Genomic DNA, 27,811 nt, shown 5'->3' with positions numbered 1-27,811 from the left:
CACCAGTTCACGGAGTCCCGAAACATCTACCTCTAGCAGGAAAATGAGGTGTGGACCTGGAGGGAGCAAAATGCCAGCAGTCTCAGAATTGTCCTTTTATCGACACAGACACAGCTCTGAGCAGAAATTCCATAATTTCCGGGAGAAATTATGCATTCAAATAGCACATGCATACTACAAGAGTACTGAATCTATTTTAAAAGAAGTTATTAAATCTTCAGAACCTACAGTAATTTCTGATTTCTCCCAGCAAACCTCCAATTAAGAGTTTCTTGAAACAAAGGCTTGCCAGAGGGTTCAGGTTCATCAGCCTGCTCGCCCCTCCCCCCTCTCCTCCCCGCTCCCATCAGTGCCGCTGAACAACCTGAATAACCTACTGCCATCAGTGAGATTCACTTTTTCCGCTTAGGATGAGAGTAAGAACTGCCACGACCACAACAGACCATTAATTCAACAGTGAAAAACCAAAGACTCTAAATATTTACTAAAACTCCTTAGATTTTTATATCGATCTTTTAGCCTATTTGAACAGGTCATCCCTGTTATACTTTTGGGAAAAGGGGAGCTTCTGATGGTATAGTCAGCATTTTCCATGTCCTCTGGTCTTAGTGGGGCTCACGCAACCCCTGTAGCTCAGAGCTCTGTATGATTAATAGCTCTGCCAGCCATTCCTATTTAAAAAGTATTCCTACTTTATGTCTTTATCCTTCGTCCCTGATTTTCTCTGATCCTTATTTTTCTCCTCAGCAGAAATTACCCACTGCCAGAGTTTTCTCCCTACCTCAAAGCCTTGTCACTTCATTCCACAGTGTCTTGTTTGGGGGAGCTTTTATTCAGTAGATAATAGGCCTTATGTGAATTTAGCAACAAGTATAACTGGCCGAAAGGTTCTTTTTTTTTTTTTTTTTAACTTTTTAACTTTTTATTTATTTATTTATTTTAAAGTTCTTAATTTTATTTATTTATTTATTTATTATTTATTTTTGGCTGCGTTGGGTCTTCGTTGCTGCGTGTAGACTTTATTTGTGGCGAGCGGGGGCTACTCTTCGTTGCGGTGCACAGGCTTCTCATTGTGGTGGTTTCTCTTGTTGCAGAGCACGGGCTCTAGGAGCACAGGCTTCAGTAGTTGTGGCATGTGGGCTCAGTAGTTGTGGCTCACGGGCTCTGGAGCGCAGGATCAGTAGTTGCGGTGCACAGGCTTAGTTGCTCCGCGGCATGTGGGATCTTCCCGGACCAGGGCTCGAACCCGTGTCCCCTGCATTGGCAGGCGGATTCTTAACCGCTGCGCCACCAGGGAAGTCCCTTAACTTTTTATTTTATATTGGAGTATAGTTGATTAACAATGCTGTGCTAGCCTCAGCTGTACAGCAAGGTGTTTCATCCACACACGTACATGATCCATTCTTTCTCAAACTCCCCTCCCATCTAGGTTGCCACGTAATATTGAGCAGAGCTCCCTGTGCTACACAGCAGGTCCCTGTTGGACAAAAGGTTCTACACATGTTAATCATCAGACAGTATCTCTCTTTCCCCACCCCGCCACCCTTCCAAATCCACATCCTAAGATGGAAAGAAAGAAAACAAGACAACCCATCAAAGGAGACACCACCTCGCACCAAGCGAAGCAGTAGTTTCCCTGTTCTGCTTGTACACTGGAGGTGTAAGTGGCATTTTCAAAATGATTCTGTCAGCCCCATGACAATTTAATTAATTTATTTTTTTATCCCGTTTCTCAACTCTGTTGTTTGGGTAGCAATGTCCCATCAATATCTCATTCAGGTGTAGCAGGGAAAGGCCTAACAACCCGGGCCGGCAGCCAAGCTTACAGGTGACTGCCGCTCGATTAACTGAGCAAAGATTTGCTCTGCACGGAGTGGGGCTTGACTGTACAAGGACCAGTGGTGACAGCCAGGGTGCCGGCTGGAATCCTAACAAAGCTGCTTCCAACGTGTGCTCAGGCGAGCGGAACCAGCATTTAAACTGAATGTTAAGGGGCTTCAATCTCGGTGCTTTTTTTTTTTTTTTCCTCCATCATTTACCTTCGGAATAAACCCTGGGATTTTACAGGGAAAACAGCACATTAGCACACTTAAATCACAAATCCTTGTACCTTTTTAAAAGGCTGTTGAAGATGTATTAACTTGTAGGAGCCATCATTTAATTGCTTGCCTCTGCTACCCCACACGCTATTTTTTTTTTTTTTTTTTAATGACCAAATTAAACCTGCTGCACAAATTTGTGCTTTGAAGTTCCTGCCAAAGGATCATTCCTTTGAGGGCGTGAGGAAAAAGAACTGAAATGCTCTCCTTTGGTACCGATGTCCGCCGGCCCCCGCCTTCCCCGTCCGAGATGCCTTCATACATAGAAGCAAATCATTGGCATTTAAATGTTTCAAATTCATTTTCCAAGCCAGGTTCGAATGTCACTGTCATATTCCCCCCTGTCATTTCAATGAAAGCCCATAAGCATTTACAAATGGAGGAACATCGTACTTACTGTTTGGGGATGTGTAATGCAGCTATGTATCTTATGAAAAAAACTGTTATGTTTATAGACTGCTGTCCTTCCTGTTCAAAGAAAACACCACTCTTGGTACAGTTGAAGAAATTAGTGAGAAACAGAAAGTCCTTTCCACACCGGGAACGTGTGAAAACTATTCTTTGCATGGAGCTTCAGGAGCAGTTAGCAGAGTCTGTTGTTTGAGACTTTGTCTCTTAGGTCAAATGCAGCCCAAAGCCAACAGGATGACTTACCATCTCACCACTTTGAATTTGATGATATGCAACTGCAGAATGAAATATTTATACGAATTTCCCACTTCACAGATAAAAACAGTAGACACACGCATAGGTACACAAACGACAGAGAGCCAACGTGCACATTTGTTTAGTTAGCTAGCAACATTCAGAAGTTGTGTGTGGATAACCAGATAGCGTCAGAGTGACAGAGGCAGTGCATCTGGGTTTTTAAAGCGCTGGATGCCTTTTCCTTGGAAAAGAGTTCTGTTCCATTGCATCAGACGCCCAGTAACACGATCTCATCAACCTACGTGAGCCTCAGAGTCCGGGCTGGTCACGAGTCAGATTCTCTTCATTGCCAATTGAGATTGACTCGTGCTGTTGTCCTAAAGATCACATGGTCTGATTTGGCCAAATCGGTGGCCTCGAGAAGAAACCAAGGTACAGTCTGTGCAACTGAAAGGCATTTGCAGGCTGAAGTGTTAGGTTTCCACAATGACAGTTTGCTGAATCTCTGTGGGTTTTTTTGTAATTGGGGGGAAAAAAAAAAAAGTTTTTCTTTTCCTTTTTGTATTTTGTTTTGTTTTGGCTTTGTTTTGTTTCAGTCTGGTTTTTAAGGCATGTATGCACAGAAAACTACAAAGGGACATTAGTTGGGCCTCTCTGGCAGGGACGGAAGAATGTCTGGGTCTTGAAGGAGAGAAGGCTTTTACACTCCATCTAACCCAAAGCGAGTTAGCTGAGAAACAGTTCTTCGTTCCTCTGTGGGACTTGGACCCTGGATGCTGTAAGTGAAAGCCAGTGTATTAAGCATAACACGTCAAACCGCTGTTAACACCCAGCCTCCTGCAAGGCAGACTTCTAACAGCTCTGCTTTCTGCCTACAGTCTGTGCAAGCAAGTGGAACCATCACATGCCCTGCATGCTAAAGGCCGCAGCCTTTGTCTTCTCCAAGTTCTGTCTATTTCAGAGGCTAACATGCAGCAATTAGTCTAATTAATGTGAAACAATGAGCTGTGTTACCACTTATCAAATTGATTGTTCCCCTATCAAAACAAAACAGGCTGGCTTTTTGATGTAATTTCAAGAGATGATTTGAAATGTCATGTTGCTGGGAGCCAATTACCTTATGACTAGAGTCACGGTCAACAGAATACATAATTAGCATGAGTTTGGGAAGGCTGCTTACTGCTAGTATGTTAATTAACTGTCTTTTGTCATAAAACAAAAAGGTTGTACGGAAGGTTCTGAAATAGGTCTTTTTTATTTACATTTCTCTGTGCTTATCATTGCGAGGCATGACAATGCAAAAGAATAGAAAATTTGAATTCCCCTACTTCAAATGAATACCCAGCTTGCAAGGTCAGGGTCATGTGCAAACTGCAATGCCATTCACCTCGCTCCAGTCCTGCCCCAGTGTATTATATGACTCGTGGAGTTAAATTAAGTATCGGGTAAAACTCAAATGTAAGAAATACTAAGCCCCATCAAACACATCCCCTAATAGACTTCTTCGAAGCTTCACTTGCTTTTGTGCCTCTTTTGAGGGCTGGACAGAGATTAGCTGACCTGGGAATTATACTCAGGTGTCATCTTTCTACTTCAGTCTTGAAATTTGGAGAGAATAAACCCATCATCAAGTGATGTTATTGCCTTTACCTCACTACGGCAGACAGAGGATGCACAACAGGCTTGTAAAGGCATCCTATCTGTGAGTCCAGGGCTCTGTAACTCATCTGCAGCTTCCTCTCGTCTGGGAGAGCCTGGCAATTCCACATTCTTGATTAAGGAACCAATTCTGTATTTCTTGAGCCTAAATGCACTCTAGAGGTAGCTATAATCAGTAACGGACAATTAACAATCAAGTTCATGGCAGCCTCGAGTCATGGTTTGACACACATGTGAGTAAACCAGCTTCTGGTTTGGAAAACAAGTTCAAGTTCCCAGAATTCGAATACAATTCTTCCACTGCCTAATGATGGCATTGTTTTACATGCAAAGGCAGGGGGGGCCTCTCTTGGAGATCCCACAATTTTCTATGAGAAATGTGTTGTCATTTTGTAAGGGTCTGCAAACTCTTTTCTTCTTTTTTTTTTCTTAGGTTTTGGTTCAAGTCTTACAGTCACATTAGAATGGTCCCCAAAACAAAGCAAAACAAAATACAACACCTTGCTATTAAAAATATTGTTTACTTTGCAAATAGGATTTTCCATACTAATTTGTTTCCATTTTTCAACAGAGGTTTTTTTTTTTTTTTCCTGTTTCTGACATCATTAAAAAGACTATAAATGTAGTATAAAAAAACATTAAATGGATGGGGTGCAATGCTTTCGCTTTTGAGGTCTGGCTTTCTCATTTTTGTAGGGAAAGGAACCCTGGGGTACAGACAGTTGACAGAAAGGAACCAGGGCTCAGCTACGTGGGAGAAGACAGTGAGTTTCTGAGAAACGCTTCACCCCCTTGCAGCAGCTTCTCTTCTTTCTGCCAGTTTGAAAGTTTATCCTGAATTGTGGTTACAGTTTTCAAAGGCATGGATGGGGGAGAGAGAACCAAGACGAGGATGGCTATCTGAGAAATCTGGCTCATTAAGTAGTAACAATAGCTAACCATTGCTAAGTGCCTTCGAGGTACGAGGGTGGTACTAATCCCAACACAGTCATGGAAAGAAATTGACTAATTTCATAGCTGGGCATGGAGTTTCCGGAGTGCTTGGCACATTCCTTCTCGGGACTCAAAAGGTTACAGAATCCTAGAGTTGAATGAAATCTTACAGGAATGCCCTTTGCCAACCTCCCTCCAAGTGGAATTCTTCCTACACTGGCCCTGACCACTGAAATGAGATTCCTTTCAGAGATGAGTCTCTTTGGGGGAATTGAGGGACACATACAAATATCCTCCAAAAGTTCTTGGATGCTTGCCGGCAAGAAAACTTAGGGACTTCCCTGGTGGTCCAGCGGTTAAGACTCCGCGCTCCCAGTGCCAGGGGCCCAGGTACAATCCCTGGTCAGGGAACTAGATCCTGCATGCTGCAACGAAGACCTGGGGCAGCCAAACAAATAAATAAATAAATAGTAAAAAAATGAAAACTTAGAATTCCTGATGTTTGGGTGCTATTACTGCTCTAAAGCGAACGCCCGGCTTATTCATAATGTGAGGTGTCACAACATCTGGGCTCCAGTCACTTAAGAGGATGACACAAAGTCCTAGTGAGGTCCGAAAACAGGTCCCTTCTGAACTAGAAACTTGGATGAGTCCTGATTACAGAGGGAAGCATGCATTCACTTCATCAGTGAATCCAAAATGAACAACTTGGAGATTAAACATCAGGTTTGGCAACAAGAGCAACAGTTTACTTGTAATATTTATTCCCAGCTCTGGTCTCACCCTAACCGTTCCTCAGTGCCTGACATCATTACGTATAATACCAAGTTTCATCACATATGATTCTGCCAAAGGATTTTTTTTTCCTAATTTTTTTCCTCAGATGGGAAGGAAGGAAGGAAGTTAAAAAGAAGGGAGAACAGGAGGAAGAGAAGAAACTGTAGTTGCCAGGTGCTGGGCTGGTTTACGTGTATACATCGGTACATACAGGGTGCTGTGTTAAATTTATGTATTACCTTATTAAGTTCTCACAAGGACGCTGCAGGGTGGGTACTATTTTTCCAACTACATCTTTTTCTAAATGTTAATGATAAGTCAAGAAGACTTAGAAAGAATCATTAATTAAGCCAAGGCCATGGAACTAACATTGACTCTAAATTCTACTACTCACTACACAAAGCTGTTTGGTGTTTTGTGATTGTTTTAACATTTAAGGCAGCATCTGAACTAAATAAGGGTCTGCTTTGTTATAGTAAAAGAAAACAAAAAAGACCTCTGGGTATCATCATTAAAGACAGAACACCATGTATATCTACACAATGGAATACTACTCAACCATAAAAAAGAATGAAATGTTGCCATTTGCAGCAACGTGGATGGACTTGGAGGGCATTATGCTGAATGAAATAAGTCAGACAGAGAAAGACAAATATCATATGATATCACTTATGTGTGAATCTAAAAAAAATACAACAAACTAGTAAATATAACAAAAAGGAAGCAGACTCACTGATATAGAGAACAAACTAGCCGTTACCAGTGGGGAAAGGGAAGGGGGGATATAGGGGTAGGGGAATAAGAGGTTCAAACTATTAGGTATAAAATAAGCCATGAGGATATATTGTATTGTACAACATGGAGAATATAGCCAATATTTCATAATAACCATAAATGGAGTATAACCTTTAAAAACTCTGAACCACTACATTGTATACCTGTTAACTTACATAATATTGTACAGCAACTATAATTCAATTTAAAAAAAAAAAAAACCACAGAACACCGTGTATTAGGGCCAGTAACAAGCACCAACTGCAAAGTAGTGTGATGAGTTACCTTTTTATCATTTGAAGTCTTGAAAATGAGGGATTTAAGGAAAACTGGGAATAGCAATATTTTTGTGCTGCACCCAAAATGTTTTCTTGAAATTTAAGACAAGTGTAAAGCAAATCAATGTGTTCAGAAAAATAGGGCATTTTTTTCTTTTTCCCCTTAAAAGCTAAAATTCCTCAGGCATGTCTCCTTCAGGCTTGCAACAAACCTGAACACCTCGTGCAGAAAACAAATGCTAAACCGAAAACAGTGTCTCTGGCAGCAGATCCAACAAGGAGTGGAGCCTCAAAGCCTGAGGGACCCTGGCCCTTCTCACGGGGAAGGTAGACCAGAGCTCCAGAGGCAGGAGACAGCACCTAGAAGGGGCGTGGAGCGAGCAGCTCCCACAGACGCGCTGCTGAAACGTCAGCCTGGCGCTCGGCTTACCTCCATCACCTTCCACAGAGCTAAAATCTCTTTACGTCAGAATACACTGGGCAAAGCCTTTCTTCTTTTCTCTAACTTCAAGACGATGAGCACCAGGAATGAGGAAGAGAGAGAGAGGGATGGAGGGGAAGAGAGGGCCAGTTCAGTTCACGGGAAAGCACTGGACCCAGCTACATGTCTGAACGCTGTTCCTGGGAACTCTTAGAATCTTTTCTGCGAGTGGTGGCCGTGAAAACAGAGCAGTAGCAGAGCCCTGTCACCCACCCGCCACATTCAGATCATCAGGGCTCGGGCCCCTTTCTCAGACTCCTCAGACTCACATGAGATGCTTCAAGACGTTGCACTGATGCCCTGGTGCAAATGGCAGCGACACCTGATTTTTCCCCAAGCCATTTCTGGCCCTTTTTGTTCCTCCTTACAACCTGCATACCTATGTTCAGAGCACGAGCATTATAACACAACCCTCAGTACTGTAAATCAACCATAGTTTAATAAATGATTTTTTTAAAAAGAAGCACAGCTGGGGCTGAAGGCAGCACGCTTGCCCTTTCTCTGGTCTTCTTGGAACCTGAAAATGGTACCAGGCTTTAAAGAACAAGCAGACCTCGGAGATGTTGTGAGTTTAGTTCAAGATCACCACAATAAAGGGAATATCACAGTAAAATAAATAAATTAATTAATTAAATAAATAAAAATCCTTACATGACAGTGGCATATATGTCAGTGTTCCTATATGTTAAGCCTCAAAGAAAAAGTAAAGATTGGGAAGGGTCCAGCTGAGAAGTAGACAAGATAGAGCTTGACGGAAGAGATACAACCTTAGAAATACAGGCTAGGCTACAAACAATAAATGCCGGAGAGGGTGTGGAGAATGCACTGTTGGTGGGAATGTAAATTTGTATCAGCCACTATGGAGAACAGTATGGAGGTTCCTTAAAGAAGTAAGAATAGAATTACCATATGACCCAGCAATCCCACTACTGGGCATATACCCAGAGAAAACCATAATTCAAAAAGACACATGCACCCCAATGTTCATTGCAGCACTATTTACAATAGCCAGGACATGGAAGCAACCTAAATGCTTATCGACAGACGAATGGATAAAGAAGTCATGGTACATATATACAATGGAATATTACTCAGCCATAAAAAGGAATGAAATCGGGTCATTTGCAGAGACGTGGACGGACCTAGAGACTGTCATACGGAGTGAAGTAAGTCAGAAAGAGAAAAACAAATACCGTATATTAACACATATTTGTGGAATCTAGAAAAATGGTACAGATGAACTGGTTTGCAAGGCAGAAGTAGAGAGACAGATGTTGAGAATAAATGTATGGACACCAAGGGGGGAAAGAGGGACGTGGAATGAATTGGGAGATTGGGACTAACATATATACACTAATATGTATAAAATAGATAACTAATGAGAACCTGCTGCATAGCACAGGGAACTCCACTTCATTTTGCTGTACAGTAGAAACTAGTCCAACATTGTAAAACAACTATACCCCAATTAAAAAAAAAAAAAAGAAAGAAATACAGGCAAGCGAAAGTCTCAAAATGCAGCTGATGAAGAGACAGAGGGGTATACAGAATATGAGGGTCCGTGGTGGATGGCATATATCAGATATATACATGTATATACGTATGTAGTTTTGTTTAACAATTAGCCCACATTCTAAAAAGCAATGCTTGGGAACAGACAAATAGAGATGCATGTCAAAACTAAAATGTCACCTGCCTTTATGCACAGCCCTGATCAAAACATACTAGATCACTGGGCTTTATTTTGAGAAGCAAAATAAATTTCAGAAACTAAAGAGAGTCCGAATGAGTCAAATATTGGATAACTGGAGGTATTGGCACACATATGGAGAACGTGAATTCTACAAAGATTTCTTTTTTAAACAGGAGGCTACGGTGGCTCTTGGGGAAGATGTTTGGTACGGGAGAAGATGGAACCTATCAAATAAAATGAGATAATATAAATATTTCATTTAGTCGTTATCATCTCTCTTTATGATGATGAGAAGACATTATTATCATATTTTTTATTCTAACTCATAAAAAATGGTCCATCTTCCACATTTGTAATGGGCTACAGCACACTAATCTTAGTTTGGCATAAAGCTCATACAAACCACTCAATATTTTCAATATAAATGTAATGACTTCTGATTTTAGGGAAAAATAACAACACTCAAAAAAAAAAAGAAAAAAATCATCACTGGTTAACTCTAACCTCTCCTATTGGTCATTTCTATAAGTATGTGCATTTGCAAAAAATAAAATAAACTTTCTGCATATTCATTATGAAGAAGACAGATGATAATCAGTAGGAGAGACAGCAAATTTCTTCTTGAGGATTAGTCTCCAGTTGGTTGAATTTCAACATCAACCCGGCAATTTTACTATTAAGTCAGCAGAAGTGAGTTACTACCGGAGAACATCAGGCAAAGGGAAGGGAACACGCTAGAATAAATTGTGCATTATTTCTGGCATTAGTTAAAGGAACAGAGCATTATAAGGAAAAAAAAATACAGTACCATTGATTTTTACAGGTGTTTAATACAGATAAGCTGAAAAAAGGGTTTCCATTTTAAGCCCAGTGATGGCTAAAGATGCATTCAAATATGTTCAAAAGCAATCTAAAGTCTTCTAAAATGGTGTTTAAGCTATTCAAGCAAAACGTAAATAGTTTTTGTCGTAGTACTGAGGAAGGTAGAACAAAAACAGAGTCCAAGAAGCTGACCCTGGCACACTGCCGGCCACTGTAAAATAAGGGGGGTGGTTATTAAAACAGAGGTAATACTATTAATCCATTACATGATCACAGGTTATTTAGTGAAAACAGTAACAGACTGTCCTTAGAAAGGCAGGACGCATAATTACTGTGAAAGTCTCCAAGACCCCCTCTCAGAAGAGACGGAAAAAAACAATCAAGCTGAAGACATATATGTTTCAGAGAGTCATTACATAAAGAAACTAAATCTAGGGTGTTTTACCTTGTCTGTTTTAACACATTTCTTTAAAGTTTATTTATGAATAGGGAAACGTTTGCTTTTATCTAACACTGAAAGGATACATTTAAGTGCTTTGCAAAAACCAAATTATAAAAAAAGTTTATGTTGGCATAATTTCTGAATGGATAATGTTTCTATTTCACTTATTTTGGGGTGCCATTGGCCTCCAATTTCTGCAGAGCTGTTTGTTCACACAGTAGACCACACAACAAACAAAGCCAAAGCTATAGCAACCACGTTTAACCACATAAACAGAGCATTCATAAACGCTATGAGCCAGGGAGAGAGATGTTTGCTTTTGGCATTCTTCACCATGTGCTATGATTTGTCTTCTTCTCATTAGCAATCAGCCTTTCTTTCTTAGAAACATATTTTGATAACTCTGGTTCAAACGTAAGTCTAATTTTAAAGTTTGAATCCCTTGCACATCTGTTTTTTTTTGTTTTTTTTTTATCTACTCCTCTCTTGTCCATGACATTGGCTGGATATCATCTCTTCCCTAAGTGTTATGATCATATCCTAACTGACCGCAGGGTAGGTGCTCTCGTGTGAACAAAAAAGAGGCAGCGTGGTTAGCCAAAGCCCCTCTGGTCAATTGATCGACAGACACAAATTTAGTGCCTCTTTCCTATGCATCTAGCATTGAGAACAGGGCTGATATAAATGAGGCTAGAAGGGACGCAATAGACAAAAATATCCCTCCCACAACAGGTATTAGAATAATTGCAAAACATCATGTTAACTGGGATGAAAGAACGCTGTACAGCTGAACAGTTAAGTCTAAGTATTGTGAAGAATGAACTTCGGGAGAAGCCAAGCGAAGTTGGAGAGGTTTATTGTAAAGATGCCCAGTCGCTAACAGATCCCGTGAGCTGCGATGGCTGACTCATGTTCTGGAGATGCTAAAGTGGAAATCCCAGGACTCAGAAGCTGCTGTTTGTTAAACACGTGATATGATCAGCCACAAGTCAGAGGACCTAGACAAGTTATCTTGACTAGCCTGGTTAGTGATACTTGGGGACACACACCGGCTCAGCTGTGATCATGTCTCAGAGTTTCCAAAGGAAAAATGTCATGAGACTCCTTAGGTCATCGGTGCTGAGAAGACATGTAAAGGCAGTCTTAGCAATATCAGGAACTTGGTAATATTTTAGAATTTAGTTATATTTGCAGTATTATGAAACTTTATCTAAAATGTATAGGGGAACACGACTCAACTCAGACATCGGAATTTATATTACACAGAGTTACACTACCAATTTTAATTCTACATAGGTGGGGCAGCAAGAACACAAGTGTTTTTTTTTAAAACAAACAACTTTTTATTGAAGTATAGTTGATTTACAATGTTGTGTTAGTTTCAGGTGTAGAGCAAAGTGATTGTTATATATATATATATATAAAATACATATATTTTATATATATATATATATATATATATATATATATATATATATATTCCTTTTCAGACTCTTTTCCATTATAGGTTATTACAAGATATTGAATATTGTTTTGAAGCCAGAAAATCAAGGTCCAAATCTTTGCTTGACCAACATCAAGCAACATCTGATAGATCATTTAACTTCTCAGGTGTCTTGTCTGTAAAATTGGGAAACAGGAAGACTTGCCCCTCCTGGGGATGTCATAGTGAAGCTCATACAGGTGGATATGCACGAAACTGCCCATAAATGCTTATGCACTCTACATAAATCATTGTTATCGTTATTCACCTGGGTTTATACCAGGACATCCTGCTTGCATAGGAGGAAAATCACTCGGTAAACATGCTCACTCCCTTGGGAAAGAATTCTTACCACTCTTGTGAATTTGAGGAATAACGTCTGAGTTGCATTAACTGGCGTTTATTAATGTATTATGAACCACTGCCGTGGCATCTGATTCACAATAAAAAGATTAAGCAGACTAATTTGTCATTTATTTTCCAATGCCTGCTTTCCTGCCCAAAGCACCACTAATATCCCAGGAGCTCGTCAACCCAATTATTTCCCATTTTACATTACTTGCTGAAAATAGTGCTAATGTGCCAAAAAGGCTTTGCTCCTTGGTGATGAAAAAACAAAACAAAACAGAGCAAAACAAAAACAAAAACAAAACCCTCCTACTCTACCCAACTCAATACTGTTGTCATTGGGTGAGGAGAAACACCCCCGGACCACTGGGCTATATCTAGTAATCAAACCAAATTAGCAGCCTGACTACACTGTGGACTCGAGCCACAGACCTGTGCTTATTGAGTATTTATTTTTGGGGTGGAAGGGAATTCCATCTGTAGAATGAAATTCACAAGCTAGAGGGAGCTGAATTATACTATGCCTATATACACAAACAGTTCTGTTTGGGGAATTGCATGTCAAAATCACTCAAATAACTGGTGAATTCAACTTTTTTTTTTCTTCTCAAACATTTGATAACCAGTTATTTAGCCAACTCCAAATATTAATTTGCAAAACTAATTTGTGAATGTAGACACAACTCAATATTAATAGAAGCATAAAGATACCTCGTTGTCTATGCTTTTTTAATTCAGCCTTATAAATAGTTTTTAACCTTAATATGTAACATTTCTGCTACTTGCTTCAGTCTGTTTCACTTTGAAAATGTGCTTTTTGCTTATCCCAGGAGTTTCTGTATTGCTTAAAGCAAAATACTCCAGCGTACATTCACAGCTATGAACTGTAAACACTTTTCTACCTTATTCTGCCCAAGGCTCAGAGCCAGTTTAAATGTCTGTGGATAATTTCAGGAGCCTACAAGACTCCACAGAGTCATGAAAAATTATTATTTTTTAAAACTTGCCAATTTTACCAGCAATGTAAAATTTCTATTTAAAAAATCCGATCATTTTAGCTGTGGGGAGACACTGACTGACAACATAGTGTTTTTTTTCTTTCAAGTAAGATCAGCTTCAAGGATGAGATGCAGCAGATTAAATTAATCTCTATGAGGTTATTTCTTACCATTATTTTCTTAAATCCTTCCCTCACTTTAATCAAGAACAGGAATGTTAAGGGCTTGATGCAGGGAAGAAGCATAGATTAGTGGTTAGCAAAATAGCCGGAAAACCAGGAAACGTGAATTCTATTCTCGGCCAAATGGTCTTAGGTGAGCTCATGATTCACAGCCTCAGTTTCTCCATCTATAAACAGAAAATGTTGCACTTACCGCAAAGGAAAGCTTCACGGTGGTAATGTTGTGGAGTGCCGACTGTGTGCCAGGCACAGAGCTAAGCGCTTTTAAAGGATTATTTTCTTTAATCCTTCGAAGTAGAAAATATCACTCTCCTAACTTTACAAATAAGGTAACTGAGGTACAGAGACGTTGAGTAACTGACCCAAGGTCACACAGCTGGGAGCCAACTGCAAAGGCTGAGCTCTAACCCTTCGGCCACACTGTTCTCTACATCCCTGGCCTTGAGGAATGGGATAGACCGCATACCGAATCCAGAAAATTGTCAGAATAGGGGCCCAGACTGTCCCTCTCCTCTCGGGGCTCCGTGGCTGTTCTCCCTAATCCACACGCTCTGGGCCACTCCTGCCACCTGCCTTGGGGGGAGGACCACCCAGGCTCGGGCCTCCCTGGCTGCGCTGCCCCTGGCAGCACCCACCCACTGCAGCTGTCACACAGCAGAGCTTCGTCTGCCAACCGAACCCAAGCGAGACCTCTGGGCACGGTCAAGTGCAGCTGGTGGAAGGAGGCTCAGATTTCCGATGAACTGAACACAATGGACCAGCACTGTCACGCGACCGTTACGAAAGCACATCTCGCTGCTCATTTTTCTAGCAGAAGTGCCCGGGCTATTTAAAACTACCTCCCCCCAACCGCCCCCCACCCCCCAGCTCTTGCATGCCTTCCTAGGGGTAAAGTTCAGCCAGGGGACTATCGGCCAGATGTTATCTGGTGTCACTATTTTCTTTGCAAAATGAGGACCAAACACAACACAGAAACTGGCTTCCAGAGGAAAACTGTCACTGTTGCTGACAGCATGGATCCCAAATGGCACACCTGCAGAGTGTAAAGGGGCAACGCTGGGACTCTTCCATTCGAACCTGGTGTTCGCAGGAAAAGCCAACTTGAACTTGACTTACCGCAGAGGCTCATGAAATGCCTCATTCACTAATAGGACTCATCTTCTGTATCAGAGCGAACTTGCCAAAGCTAGAGCAAAGGTTTAAAAGGTCTCACCACACCGTACCTTTGGGGTGCTGTACGAAGCATGGTTTTAAAGTACACCGTATCGGTGGGTGTTCATTAGAAACTGTGGTCATGTAACACATTTTATAATTGTGAACTCAGTAAGAGCTACTGATCTTCACATTTCACGACTCTGATTAAGCAGTGAATAGTAGAATGATGCCTTTTGTACTTAAGCCAAAAATAAATAAGCAACAAATAAGGAATGTTACAGTAAAAGAACCAAACTTTTGGAAACGCCCTAGGACTTTAATGTGTCTGGAATAAGAATGCAAATGGTATACACCCAACTTTCCTGAAAGTCAAGAGTGTTTACATGCAATTGCTAGATCAATATTTGCACATTTAAAAGAACTAAACTGGCTTAAGAGAAGCCTGGTATCCGCTAAAATCTAACTGGAAGCAACAGAAGAAAGGAATCATACATACGACTTTAAGATATTTGAAAAGCTTCTCCCTATAAAGAGGCCTTTCAAAGATGGCAAACACTGAAGATTTGCCAATAAAGAAAGAAAATCTTTCCAAACAAGTCATTTAAACAATGTGGAACATATATCAAGACTTCCTTATCTTAGTCATGGTTTAGAGAAAACATTTTGTGATCTTTTTATATTCAGATAGTCTCCTTACAAAACGTTGCCTTCTTTGGTTCAAAGATCAAAACTAAATTTAAACAATTTTGTAGTAAAGCATCACGTAATGCAAACTGTTGTTATTGAGGAAAAAAACAAAAAAATAATAGGAGCTTAGTGAGTCAATGTAGAATAGACTTCCTTAAAAGAGGAAATACTTTGGGAAAACTTGCCTTAGACATGCATCAAATAATATCTGGAAGTTGTGAAAGACCCTGGGAAATAAACTCTTCTTCCTATAAATATTGAAAAAACAGCTACAAGATGCAAATGAACTACTGAACTCAATTCTTGGTCTTTAAAATGTATTTCAATAGAATAGCCAATGCATCACCTCAGTGTGAAAAAAGATACACAGTAATAGCATTCTGAAAAATGAATTAAGAACACATTGTCATCAACTCCAGCAAAAATAATAAAGGTAGAGAAGATTAAGAGGCAAGCATATCTTTCGGAATTGTAAAATGGGTTTATAGGTCTTCTAATAACAACTTTTACTCAAGCCTTACATAAATAGGCTTAGATGATACAAATATTATGTGGGCTGTGTGGACACTCCCAGGTTCCTACTCGTGTTTAGGGATTACTTGATAGAACAGAGACATTTCATTCCTATTGGGCCGAGGGATTACTGCAAAGAAACATCTAATATTCCATTTTTTAATTTCATGCATTTTTTATTTACCTTTAATGATGCTGTATATATTCATCATCCTGAAATATTAAAACAGTATGAAAAAAGTAATAAATTGGTGGAAAATTTAGGGAATAGGAATGCAACAGCACGCAGATCATACACTATCAAGTGCTTGATACACATTTAAAATTACTGCCGACTACGGCAAAGCCAAATTCCTAGCAGATTTCTGAAGCACAAAGTCACAATAAGAAGATCAGCAGAACAGACTGAAATAATAGAATATTCATCCCTCTAATCCATATGCAATTCTTTAGGGCTTTTTTTTTTTTAACAATGCATATGAGGTCTGACTGTATTCAGGATTTAAATAAGTTGTCTCTCTCCTTCCTGCTCCTATTTTTATATTAAAAAAATGTATATATAGTTATCATTTCTGCACTGCTGCACCAGCGAAGACAAGGTTAGCACATTTCCTCACACCTCAAATGAAACAATACCGGTTTTAAACAACAAAGGTGTTAAAAGAAATACAATGTATTCATCCCACCAAAATCTCCTGAACCAGATTTTTGGAAAGAAGGAAAGTTGGTGTCATTCATAGCGGAAATGAAGTGATGTTCCTGTCACTTAATTACCAGTTAATGAATTGATATAATATTGCATTTAAATATTGACCAGAAAAGCAAAAAGCTGGCGTTTCACCTCTGCTTTATTCACCTTCCCTTGCAAACAGATGATATTGTCTGTCTGTTGGGCATTAAGAAATATCGTAGCAACGAATAGAAAATTACAGAGGAAGAAGCCACCAGCACCTAGTTTGGGATGAGCTCTTCTGGGAGGGAGCTTGGAAGTCTGGGAAAGGGCAAGGACACGCTGGGCATCAGATGCCCAGCAGTCAGTTCAACTGTCAGGCACCTGGCAGCTACGTCCTCATCCTCAAAGCCCATGTTCTAGTTGCCCCCTGTTAACATGAGTTGTCTTCCAGCAGGTATGGTGTTTTTATTTATTTTATTTAATTATTATTTTTTTAAACAGAGTCACAGATTTATTTATTTATTTGTTTATTTATTTATTTATGGCTGTGTTGGGTCTTTGTTGCTGCGCGCGGGCTTTTCTCTAGTTGCGGCGAGCGCGGGCTACTCTTCATTGCGGTGTGTGGGCTTCTCATTGCGGTGGCTTCTCTTGTTGCGGAGCATGAGCTCTAGGCACGTGGGCTTCAGTAGTTGTGGCTCGCGGTCTCTAGAGCACAGGTTCAGCAGTTGTGACGCGCTGGCTTAGTTGCTCCGCGACATGTGGGATCTTCCCAGATCAGGGATCGAACCCGTGTCCCCTGCATTGGCAGGCAGATTCTTAACCACTGTACCACCAGGGAAGTCCCAGGTATGGTGTTTTTAAATTACCTTCTTTTGCTTTCTTTGTGTATTCTGATTTTTTTTCTTTAAGAACCACTTATTGTCTTGTAACAAGGAGGAAAACCAACATAACAGAAACTACTTAAAATGCTACCTATTTTTTAAAGTCTCATACACCTCTTCTTCTTTAAGAGGCTTTCTTCCATTCACCCAACAGATTTGGTCCCTCCTCTGTACTAATGTTGCTAGCAAATGCTTTATGGCCCAAATCACATTCTGCCTTGTGGTATGGCCCTTCGCCTTCTAAGCATGGCTTTTGTAGGATTAAGTCCCTTCAGGGCAAAGGCTGCGTCTTCTTTCCCACTATTTTCTCTCTTGCAGTACTAATCACAGCTCCTTGTACCTAGTGAGGATTTAGTAATTTGCTGTTGTTATTGAATGAACTAAAACTAGTTTTATTAAGTGTTTTTTATTTCTGTGATACTCACTGTTTTTCAGCTCACTACTACAATTAGACAATTCTACCAGTTGTGAATGAGGTTAGTTACCGTGAATGACACTAAACGCAGAGATAGAACACCTTTCAGAAAATGAATTGGAGAGGATTTGCATGTCCTACTACCTCAAACAATGAGCCTAACAGAAAAGAGAGTGTGCAGCTCTGCAGAACGATGAAAATATTTACAGGAAGTGGAGCAGATACAAACAATATAATGTTGGAAATAAACATTCCCATTCACACCAAGCAATAGAAAAATGTATAGGAAATGAAGGGGGTATATGGCAGAGAGAAAGAAAGAGTTCTTCACCCTACTTAGGAGAGAAAAATAGGAATTTCTTCGGGGAAGATATGCCACCATACCCAAACTTAATAAATATAAAAGCAAAGCCTGCTAAAATTTTCCGTGGACAGGGCAGTCTTTGGGAAGTTCCCACAGCCCAGACTACAGCTCTTAAGCTCCTTTGCCAACACCTCTTTGCATTTGCCTGGCTGTAATGCACCTCCATTTCTCTCTAACCCTCACAACGCATCCAGATCAAGGAAAGCTGAGAATCCATCCAATTTTAATCCAATTCCTTCTTGGAAAGTTTAAGCTTATTCCTTCATTCCTCTTTAATGACATTAAGACACTCGAGGGGGGAAAAATATTCAAAACATGGAGCGATGAATGGCAAGAGGAAAAGAGGGGAAAACAACTTATTAAAGCTGATCTGAATCGTAGGAAAAACCAAACCTAATGTCTTTGTACACACTTCTGTCTTATGTCAGAACAAACTGCCTTCAATTATAATTATGACAGGATGATCCTATCTATGACATGATATCTTTTTTTCAGCTCAAGTTCTCATGCCACTAAGCCTTTCAACTCTAGGCAATCATTCAAGAATTCAGAAGTGTTCTCAAGTTCTTGTGTGAACCAAGATGTGTCAACGCAGGGCAGGTGGTTCAGCGGCTCTGAGATTCTTCGCTGAGTCCATCCAGCATTTGCCTTAAGCCCCTTACAAGCAATACATATCCTGCTTTGCAATTAGCCACCCAGGCTTGCTAGGGTTAATAAATTCCCTGATATTTATAACTGGCAACAACAGGTCAAGGTGTCACATACGATGGGACAGAGAGAGTGGTAAGACGGCTAGTTTTAAATTCTGTACCAAGTGCCAACTCCATTCACAAAAGCTTGTCTTCCCAGAGAAGCTTTCCTCCCCTTGTCTACCCACTCTCTCTTTGTTGTTTCATGAACTTTGCTTTCCCTACCTTCGTGGGCTGCTAATATTTGATCAGAGTTTTTTGAGAAAACATTTCTAAAACATGAATAAACTACATCATGAAGTTTTTAGAGAGCCTGACTCCGTTTTATAGATTCCGTTTTATGTGTGTCAATTCATATAGAAGTCTGAGCTAACAAGGGCATACCAGGGTTAGGTCACCTGTCATAGACACTTGGAAAGTAGAGCCATTGGTAACTACTGTTGTCATCCCTCTTACCTTGTCTGCTCCTTCCTCCTGGGACAGATGTGTGCTTACTTTCATGAGTAAATTCAGATTTCCCTCCTTCCAGCCCATACTGACTTTTTTGGAAGTTGCTATTTAGTAGGAGTTTCAATTTGCTGGAAAATACTAAATGTGTTACCCGTTCAACTGAACCATTTGAAATTGTTCGGGTTTTGCAGGGTCAAGTAAGGAAAATTCCGTATCATTCAACCTTATACATTGCCTCATCTGAGTCCCACAATGATATTTTGCGGCAGATAATATTATTTCCATTTTACTATTATTGTGTAGTGTCACATGACTACTCAGGGACAAAAGTTGGGCTTGAAAACTGGGTCTATATGGATTCACAGCTCAGGCTGCTGACCTCCTGGTGGAGTTACTGTCTCTACCACCTGGCTGAGCAGGATGGGAGTTAGGACTCTGGCACAAATACATCCACCTTTTAGAAACCTTGGCATGATAAATTATAGGATCTCAGAACGGGACCATCTTACTCTTTCTATCAAGATGGAGATACACTTTTTAGAGTCATTTGACAATGACATTAGTTGACAGTTAATTTCAACCCAGACTTAGACATGTCCTATGCTCAAGTAGCTTTCAAAGTCACTGATCTGCAGACTGGTGGCTGCGAGAGGTGGTAGGTGGGCAAAACGGGTGAAAGGGATCAAACGGTACAAACTTCCAGTTATACAATAAATGAGTCACGGGGATGTAGTGTACAGCACAGTGAGCAGAGTTAACAATACTGTCTTGCAGCTGTGAAAGTTGCGAAGTGAGTAAACCTTAAAAGTTATCACAAGAAAAACATTTGTAACTGTGTGTGGTGGTGATGGATGTTAACTAGAAAATAAGTCACTGTTCAGAAACAGAGTTTCCTTAAGAAATAATGATCTTCTCTGAAAGCCCGAACGGATGAAAAATTATATAAAATAACACTTGGAGGAAACCAATTTTTTCACAAACCCAACTATAATCATCTCCAGCGTAAATGGGATGACCAAGAACAAAGGAAAATGTGCTTCCTGGAGACAGATAATGGTATCAAGGTTGTAATTACACTTAGCCAAGTGCTCGCAGATTAATAAATTTCTAAAAAAGCATGTTCTTAAAGTAGGAAATATTTTTTCCCAGTCCTTCCCCCTTAAGCCATTTGAACCTGATGGCAAACACCTGTTGTTGTCTAGCAGCATGAATTAAGCAGGTGTGTGGAAGGCTTCTCTTCAAGTCATCGAGGGGTTCTGCCACTCAGGCTTGGGCTGCTTCTGGGTATCATGGATTATCAGTGTGTGTTCCTTCATTTGTTTATATAAACGGACCAATGGCCGTTGAAACACTTCAGAGCACTTAACTAAAGCAAACACAGCTCTTGAACTTTAAATATCCAACAAGAGGAGCTATTGACAAGTAGGACTTAACTTAGCAAATCTCAATATCATTTGGAAACTTAATACAATCTTCCAGATTTACAAAGAAGGCACACAACCCAGACACTTATCTTAACTTTGGCTCCACATAGAAGATACCATCCTGAGTTGAGACAAGATTCAAAAATAATGCTGCCACCTAGCAGTTTCGCTTGGTTCTTTAATTGTTGTTGGAATTGAAGATGAGGCTACCCAATAAGAGAAGGGAAATAGGGTCTTTAGCTTCTATCTTAGGCTTCCTGCTTTTGATTCCCTCCCATTCCTCACTCTCTAAACTCAAAGATATTTCTGAGAGAAATCCTGTGAGGAAAACCTTAGATTAACATCAGGGTACCTGGACTTGCGTCCCAGCATTCCCATCATCTGAAAAACTATGCATAAGTCACAAATCCTCCCTGAGAATCACTTCTCTGAACTGGATGCAAAGACCCTTTCAAATCTAATCGCCAATTGTTCTACTTTTTAAGGAATTTACAATGACGAAATCAATTGATTGATTTACATTAGTAGCTAGAGAAAGAGCGCCATAGTATCATTGCATGTAAGGTTACATAAAATATTCCCAAATGGTGGCAATGGGTTCATTGTGTTGCTTCCTTTACGTCTAGAAAGAAATTGCACATTTCTCTGATGATTTTTAGAAATGTTAATATTATGATGGCATTTTAGATGCTGGAGAGTTATTCTATGTATTCCCCTTTGGAATTCCATAATCTTACTTTAGTTATTGCTTGGATATGGCTTTGCTTTAGTGCCAGGAGGAAAAACACAAAAGAAATCACATTACCTTTAAGAAATTTAAATCACTTAATCTTATTTCCAGGCTGACCAATAAGTTGGATTCCAGTTCTTCCCAACTGTTAGGTTTTCTAATTCAACAGACTTGTTTATCTTCTCTTCTTGAATGTTAGAGCCACCAGGTTTCTGGTGGGAATGTAAGCTGTCTTTACAGGATTCAAGGCATTAGACTAAAACAAAATTTTCAGGGAAATCTGAAACTTCTACTGGCTACTGGCCTATGATTTTATATATAGTGCAAAAAGCATTAAAATAATATTCACAACTTTTGCTACTGATCAACTGTCTTCCATTACAATGAAAGACAAGTCTACTTCATATGCACCTTTTACAACACACACCTGGCTGGAATCCATGGAGATAAGTTTCCAACTATAAGATGTTTCTCTTGTTTATATCTTTTTTTGACAAAACCATATGCACATCTAACAAGGGAGCAGAGTCCAGAAAAGTTGGAAAATGACATTCATCCCTCTTCCCACTCCCTGCATTCCTCAAGAACTGTCATTTTAGGGAATAATGCCCAATGTCTTGTCAAGTGCCTCTCTCTGTTTTAAGCTTCTTCTCCTTTTTACATTTATTATTATTATTATTTTTTTATTTTTCACAAAGCCTGGATCAGAGAGGGTGTGAATTACTGAATGAGAAAACCTTAGGCACAGATCCTACAGGGAACAGCTTTTGAAACTCTCCAACATACTAACTCATAAATGGGTTTTAATGCATAAAAAGGCTGAGTAATTTAAATGTTTAGAAAAGAAAACAGTCTTTCCTAGAGTTTATGAAGTGCTAAGCCTATTTCTTATAATGATTAACTGTTATTCATCCTTTCAAACACGAGCATCTTAGAGCATATGCTCTGGAGAAGGAAGGAATGTTGAAGACACACGCCAAATTACCGAACTAGTGTCTCACTGCGACGGACTTGTAGCACATTTTTGTGAAGTTGGGGAAGTAACAAACCATGAACCCTGCTGAGATGGCTGTCTACCTGCCCTGCCTTACGAAATGAAGAATAAATGTTTTAATATTCAATATCAATATCAATATTTAATATTCAATATTAATATCAACATCAGATATTCAATATCTGTCTGCATGTGGTTCTGCATGATTGTACTTGGTCAGGAAGGAGGTCAGTGGCCTGTAGAATGTGCCACTGAGGTCTGTTCTTTTTTTGTTTGTTTGTTTGTTTTTTGGCTGCATTGGGTCTTCGTTGCTGCACATGGGCTTTCTTTAGATGTGGCGAGCGGGGGCTACTCTTCGTTGTGGTGCACAGGCTTCTCATTGTGGTGGCTTCTCTTGTTGCGGAGCATGGGCTCTAGGCACACGGGCTTCAGTAGTTGTGGCATGTGGGCTCAGTAGTTGTGGCTCATGGGCTCTAGAGCACAGGCTCAGTAGTTATGGCACATGGGTTTAGTTGCTCCATGTCATGTGGGATCTTCCCGGACCAGGGACCGAACCCATGTCCCCTGCATTGGCAGGCAGATTCTTAACCACTGCGCCACCAGGGAAGTCCCCAGAGGTCTGTTCTTGATAACTTGATACATCTGCCTCTCTTTGTCATCAGGTTCTGACCCCACACCATGACAATTATGAGAGTAACGGGCAGAAAACGTGGGCATTGTTATCTCTCCATGTCAGTTCTGAAAGCGCTGGGCCCAGAGACAAATCCTTGTAGTACATTCTTCCTGCCCCTTCAGGCAAGGTTTGGATGGCGAAATCTCTGGCCTGAGCCTCAGAACAGTACGTGGACTGAGCACCATCACTACTGCTTCTATATCTCGGTATGGCTTAGATGTTCTCCTTGTAAAAAGAAAACAGTAAAATGTGGACAATAGTACCCATGTTGGGTGGTTGTCAGCGTCCAATAGGATAATGCAGGCAAAGATATATTGCAAGGAGCTCTACAAATTCCCTCTAATGTTTTTCAGCGGGTAATCAGACCTCTGAATTTTTTAGTGACATTTCAGAGACTCCAAGAAGGAAGGGACAGCCTGAAAATCTGGGATGGTGCATCCTAAGTTACATTTAATGCAAAAGACAAATAAGCTAATAAATGCATTTGGTTCCTACTGATGCTGGAAGTGTGCATAGTGGGTAGAGCTAAGCAACCCTGGATTCAAATCCAGTCTCTGCCACCGAACAGCCGTATGACTTCAGCAAGGTGGCTTACACTCTATCAAGCATTTCAGAAGGAGAAGGACTTAAAGTAACAGGACTCCTTGGCATCAGCATCTTAACAAGGACTCTCTGGAAATGTAATGATACGGTATCATCAGCCCAGTACTGAACGGGTACATAGTCTAGGCAGATAGGCCTCCCAACTACATCCTAAGTCCTCAGATTTAAGCTGGATCCATTAGCCCCTCTGTGGCAAAACCTTCCCAGCCAATGAAGCCAACCCCCTGTCTGAGTTGAAGTGTCAATCAACGTCGATTCTATAGCATCCAGTTGGGAATATAAACTCTCACTCAAGCTTCTTACATTTCCTTCGCTAACAAAACTAGGGGAACAGCAAGATTTACCTAAATATTCTCATATGCTGAGATGTAAAGGGAGGACAGGTGGAGTGAATTTGAATTTAAGCTCAGTTCTAATGACAAGGTGCCCAAGTCACCTGGATCCCAGGAAATGTGAAAGGAAAACACAAACACAAGCTTAGAGACAGACAGACAGTGTGCAATCAGTAAGGGTACGCACACTGGCTAAGGGTACGATTCTAATACAATACATTTATCTGGACTTGTAAACAAATAGTACCCTGAAATGTAGTATCAGAATCAAAAGTACAGTGTGGACTTATGCGTGCTGGCACACCTTCTGACCTTGAGTTTTAAGTACTAGCTGTGTGATCTGGGCTTACCGGCCACATCGAGTACAGTTTACCCCCTGGCTCAGAAGTCAAGAGAGGTGATAAGCAGAGGTTAGTGATAATAATGCTATTATACTATTAGAACATTATTGGATATCATGTGAAAATTGTTTTATAAACATTTCCCGATATAATTTCATCCTTATACTAATAAGCCTTTGGGTTTGATATTACTGATCCCATTTTACGAAGTAGGAAACTGAAGGTAAGAGGCCTAATGTTGCTGAAGCCAAGGGCCTTGTTCTTAATTTTAGTCCATACTCACATAAATTCAAGTTTCAGATTGGATCCCAGAGTCCTTAGTAGAATGACACTGTCATTGCTTCTGATTCTCAGAAAGGAACTTGAAACTGTTCCTCCAAAATTTTCCATGCTTTGGTTCCAAAAGGACTTGGAAAGTTCTGCTATCATCAACTGACTAAGTAGATACTTTAGAGTCTGCAATCACGCAGAATTTTCATGGGAGTTCCTCTCTCGTTCCCAGCTATACCAGAAGGAGAGTGATCCTGACTGATCTCTCACAGACACTGACATTGCAGTATTGACTGCTTCAAAACTGAAAGAAAAATAGATCTCAGATTTACAGGTTGTGACCATAGAAAAAGCTTGGAAGAATTATTTATCTTAAATGATAACAGTGTATAGCTCTGTATATTAATGGAATGGTGGTGATTTTCATTTTCTCCTTTAGATTTGTCTGTATTCTTAAAATATTTTACAACAGACATGCTTTACTTTGTTACTGAAAAAATATGTTGAGAATAACATGGTGATATACTGGTCTGATGATTTTATTTAAAACAATGTCTCTAAAATATTCTCTCTTACAGTACAGTCATCTTATTTTGTTCTGGGTTTTAAAACTTATTAAAATGTTATCAGGGGACTTCCCTGGTGGCGCAGTGGTTAAGACTCCGTGCTCCCAATGCAGGGGGCCCAGTTTCGATCCCTGGTCAGGGAACTAGATCCCACGTGCAGGCCGCAACTAAAAGTTTGCATGCCACAACTAAGGAGCGGGAGAGCCGCAACTAAGGAGTCTGTGAGCCGTAACTAGGGAGCTCGCCTGCCACAACTAAAACCTGGTGCAACCAAATAAATAAATAAAAGAATAATTTTAAAAAATGTGATCAGTAGTTATACTGTACAGATCTTCCTTGATTTTACAATGAGTTTACATCCCAATAGATAAGTTGAAAATATTGTTAACTCGAAAATGCATTTAATACACCTAACCTACCAAACATCATGGCTTAGCCTACCTTAAACGTGCTTACATTAGCCTACAGTTGGGCAAAATCATTTAACACAAAGCCTATTTCATAATAAAATGTTGAATATCTCATGTAATGTATTGTAAACTGTACTGAAAGTGAAAAACAGAATGGTTGTCTGGGTCCAGAATGGTTGTCACATGTTCACCCATGTGATCGTATGGCTGACTGGCAGTTGCAATGCCCAGTTGTCATCAGAGAGCACTGCCCGCACATCGCTACCCCAGGAAAGGATCCAAATTCAAAATCTGAAGCACAGTTTCTGCTGAATGCGTATCGCTTTTACCCCATGGTGAAGTCGAGAAACTATAAGTCAAACCATCTTAAGTCAGGGACTGTCTGCATTTATTCGATGCCCTCTGGCTTGCCCTCTAGCATCTGACAGTAACTGAGAGAAGCTCTGATAAAACCCTAGCTCTGTCCCTCTCTACCTGCATGACCTGGAGTAATTTAACCTCTCCATTTCCTCACCTATAAAACAGGAATAATAACACCTATCTCGTTGCATTGAGGTGACGTTTCTTAAAATTCTCTAGGCTTCCATAATTTTTCTTCCCTCTTGATAAATACAGAACTTATTTCATATAAGTCATTTGACACTTAGACTTTCTTAAATTGACTTTATATGTATGATCCTATTTCACCAATTGGTCAAATGAATAAATGAATGAAAGTGTATCCAACTGTGTACACAGGGTTGGATGTGTGGAGTGTATGAAAGGACACCCATCATCAAGTAGGATCTAATAGCTCCATATAAATAACTACAGTACAAGTTCAATGCTAAGGGAAATTGGCAAAGTGTATGGTTAATTCCAAAGAGAACCAGAAGCCAGAAAGACTTCAGGTATAAGGTGGTATTTGAGTAGGGCCTTGAAAGATGAGCAGACTCTCATAGGCTGGAAATTGGGGACATGATGAAGAAAAATTAAGAACTTTCTAATTCTCTTTACATCTCTTGCTCTTAGTATTGTGCTTACACACATCATTTTTCACTGTTTGGTGGTTCACTGTTCTCCGCTTAAAACATAATCCTTTCCTGGTTGAAATTAGCAATGACCAAATATCTCACATGCTCAAGAAAGAACCAGAGCTTAAATTTGGGTGCTGTTTCCCAGAGGGAGGAGAGCTGGTCTGGAAACTGAGACCTTCAGAGCCCTCTTAGCTACGAAGAAAATGGATTCCTGTGACACATGACAGCAGTGCACTTACAAAGCCAACTTTTGATACATGTTCTGCAAATTTAAGGATTGAAAGCCGTTGTGTTTTTGTTTGCTCTCGTTGTGTTTTCACAGAAGGAAGGTATGCAGAGGCAAACAGAGACCACATTACCTGACCTATATTTCCACATCTGCCAGGCGGGGATGCTAAATAGTACCTACATCAGAGGGTTATTATCCGGAGTGCATAGCAATAGTAAAAGCTTCATAAATGTTTAAAACAAAGGCAAATTAAAAATCACATTATTAGAACACACGCCCTCTTAACAAAATTATCTAATTATTCTTGGGGGCGCACACACACGCGCGCACGCACACACACGCGTATCAAGCTCTTTTCCTTAATATTTTAGAGCTTGCTTGTTGTCTCTACATGTGTTAGAATTTGTATTTTCTATAAGTAGAAAACCTAGCCACAAGGCATTAACCCCCAAAAGACAACGGGTCATAAAAAAAAGTTATTTAAAAAATTTTTTCATGTCTAATTAACAGATGAAACCAAAGGCTATATTTCAGTGACCAGGAACTTCCTGTGTTTTCAGTGATGCTGGACCCCATATGTGAAGAACGATGTCCTTTCACCAGTGGCACATCTTTTAGCCCATCATCTTAGTCTACATTGTTTTTATAACAGTTGATCATGGTACATAGCTCAGTTAACATTTGTCAATTCACTAGTATCTCAAAGCTCTATGCTTAGGGATACAAATGCAGTGTTAAGGGTCATCTTGGGGAATATGACCAGAGAAGGGGCTCAGATC

At 40.1% G+C, this 27,811-nt stretch overlaps 1 protein-coding gene across 21 annotated transcripts in view; it reads right to left on the bottom strand.

Moving 5' to 3' along the window:
- Positions 1–27,811, bottom strand: part of ESRRG (estrogen related receptor gamma) — a 629,476-nt gene that overhangs the window by 296,843 nt on the left and 304,822 nt on the right. Inside the window, exon 1 of one of the 21 annotated variants that reach the window (XM_059942545.1) lies at positions 13,811–14,278. The exons of 17 other annotated variants lie outside the window; for them this stretch is intronic. Coding sequence is in view for 3 of the 4 variants with exons in the window: in XM_059942430.1 (XP_059798413.1) it covers positions 2,497–2,666 (170 nt within the window). In the remaining variant the exon portion in view is untranslated. Of the gene's footprint in view, positions 1–2,496; positions 2,673–2,753; positions 2,931–13,810; positions 14,279–27,811 lie in introns of those variants that run through there. 3 more of the 21 variants (XM_059942445.1, XM_059942430.1, XM_059942440.1) reach the window with 3 other exon arrangements.

This window comes from Balaenoptera ricei, chromosome 1, assembly GCF_028023285.1.
Source record: "Balaenoptera ricei isolate mBalRic1 chromosome 1, mBalRic1.hap2, whole genome shotgun sequence".
In the NCBI taxonomy this organism is placed as follows: Eukaryota; Metazoa; Chordata; class Mammalia; order Artiodactyla; family Balaenopteridae; genus Balaenoptera; species Balaenoptera ricei.
The sequence above is the reverse complement of the archived record's forward strand: the minus strand, read 5'-3'. Positions and strand labels throughout refer to the sequence as shown.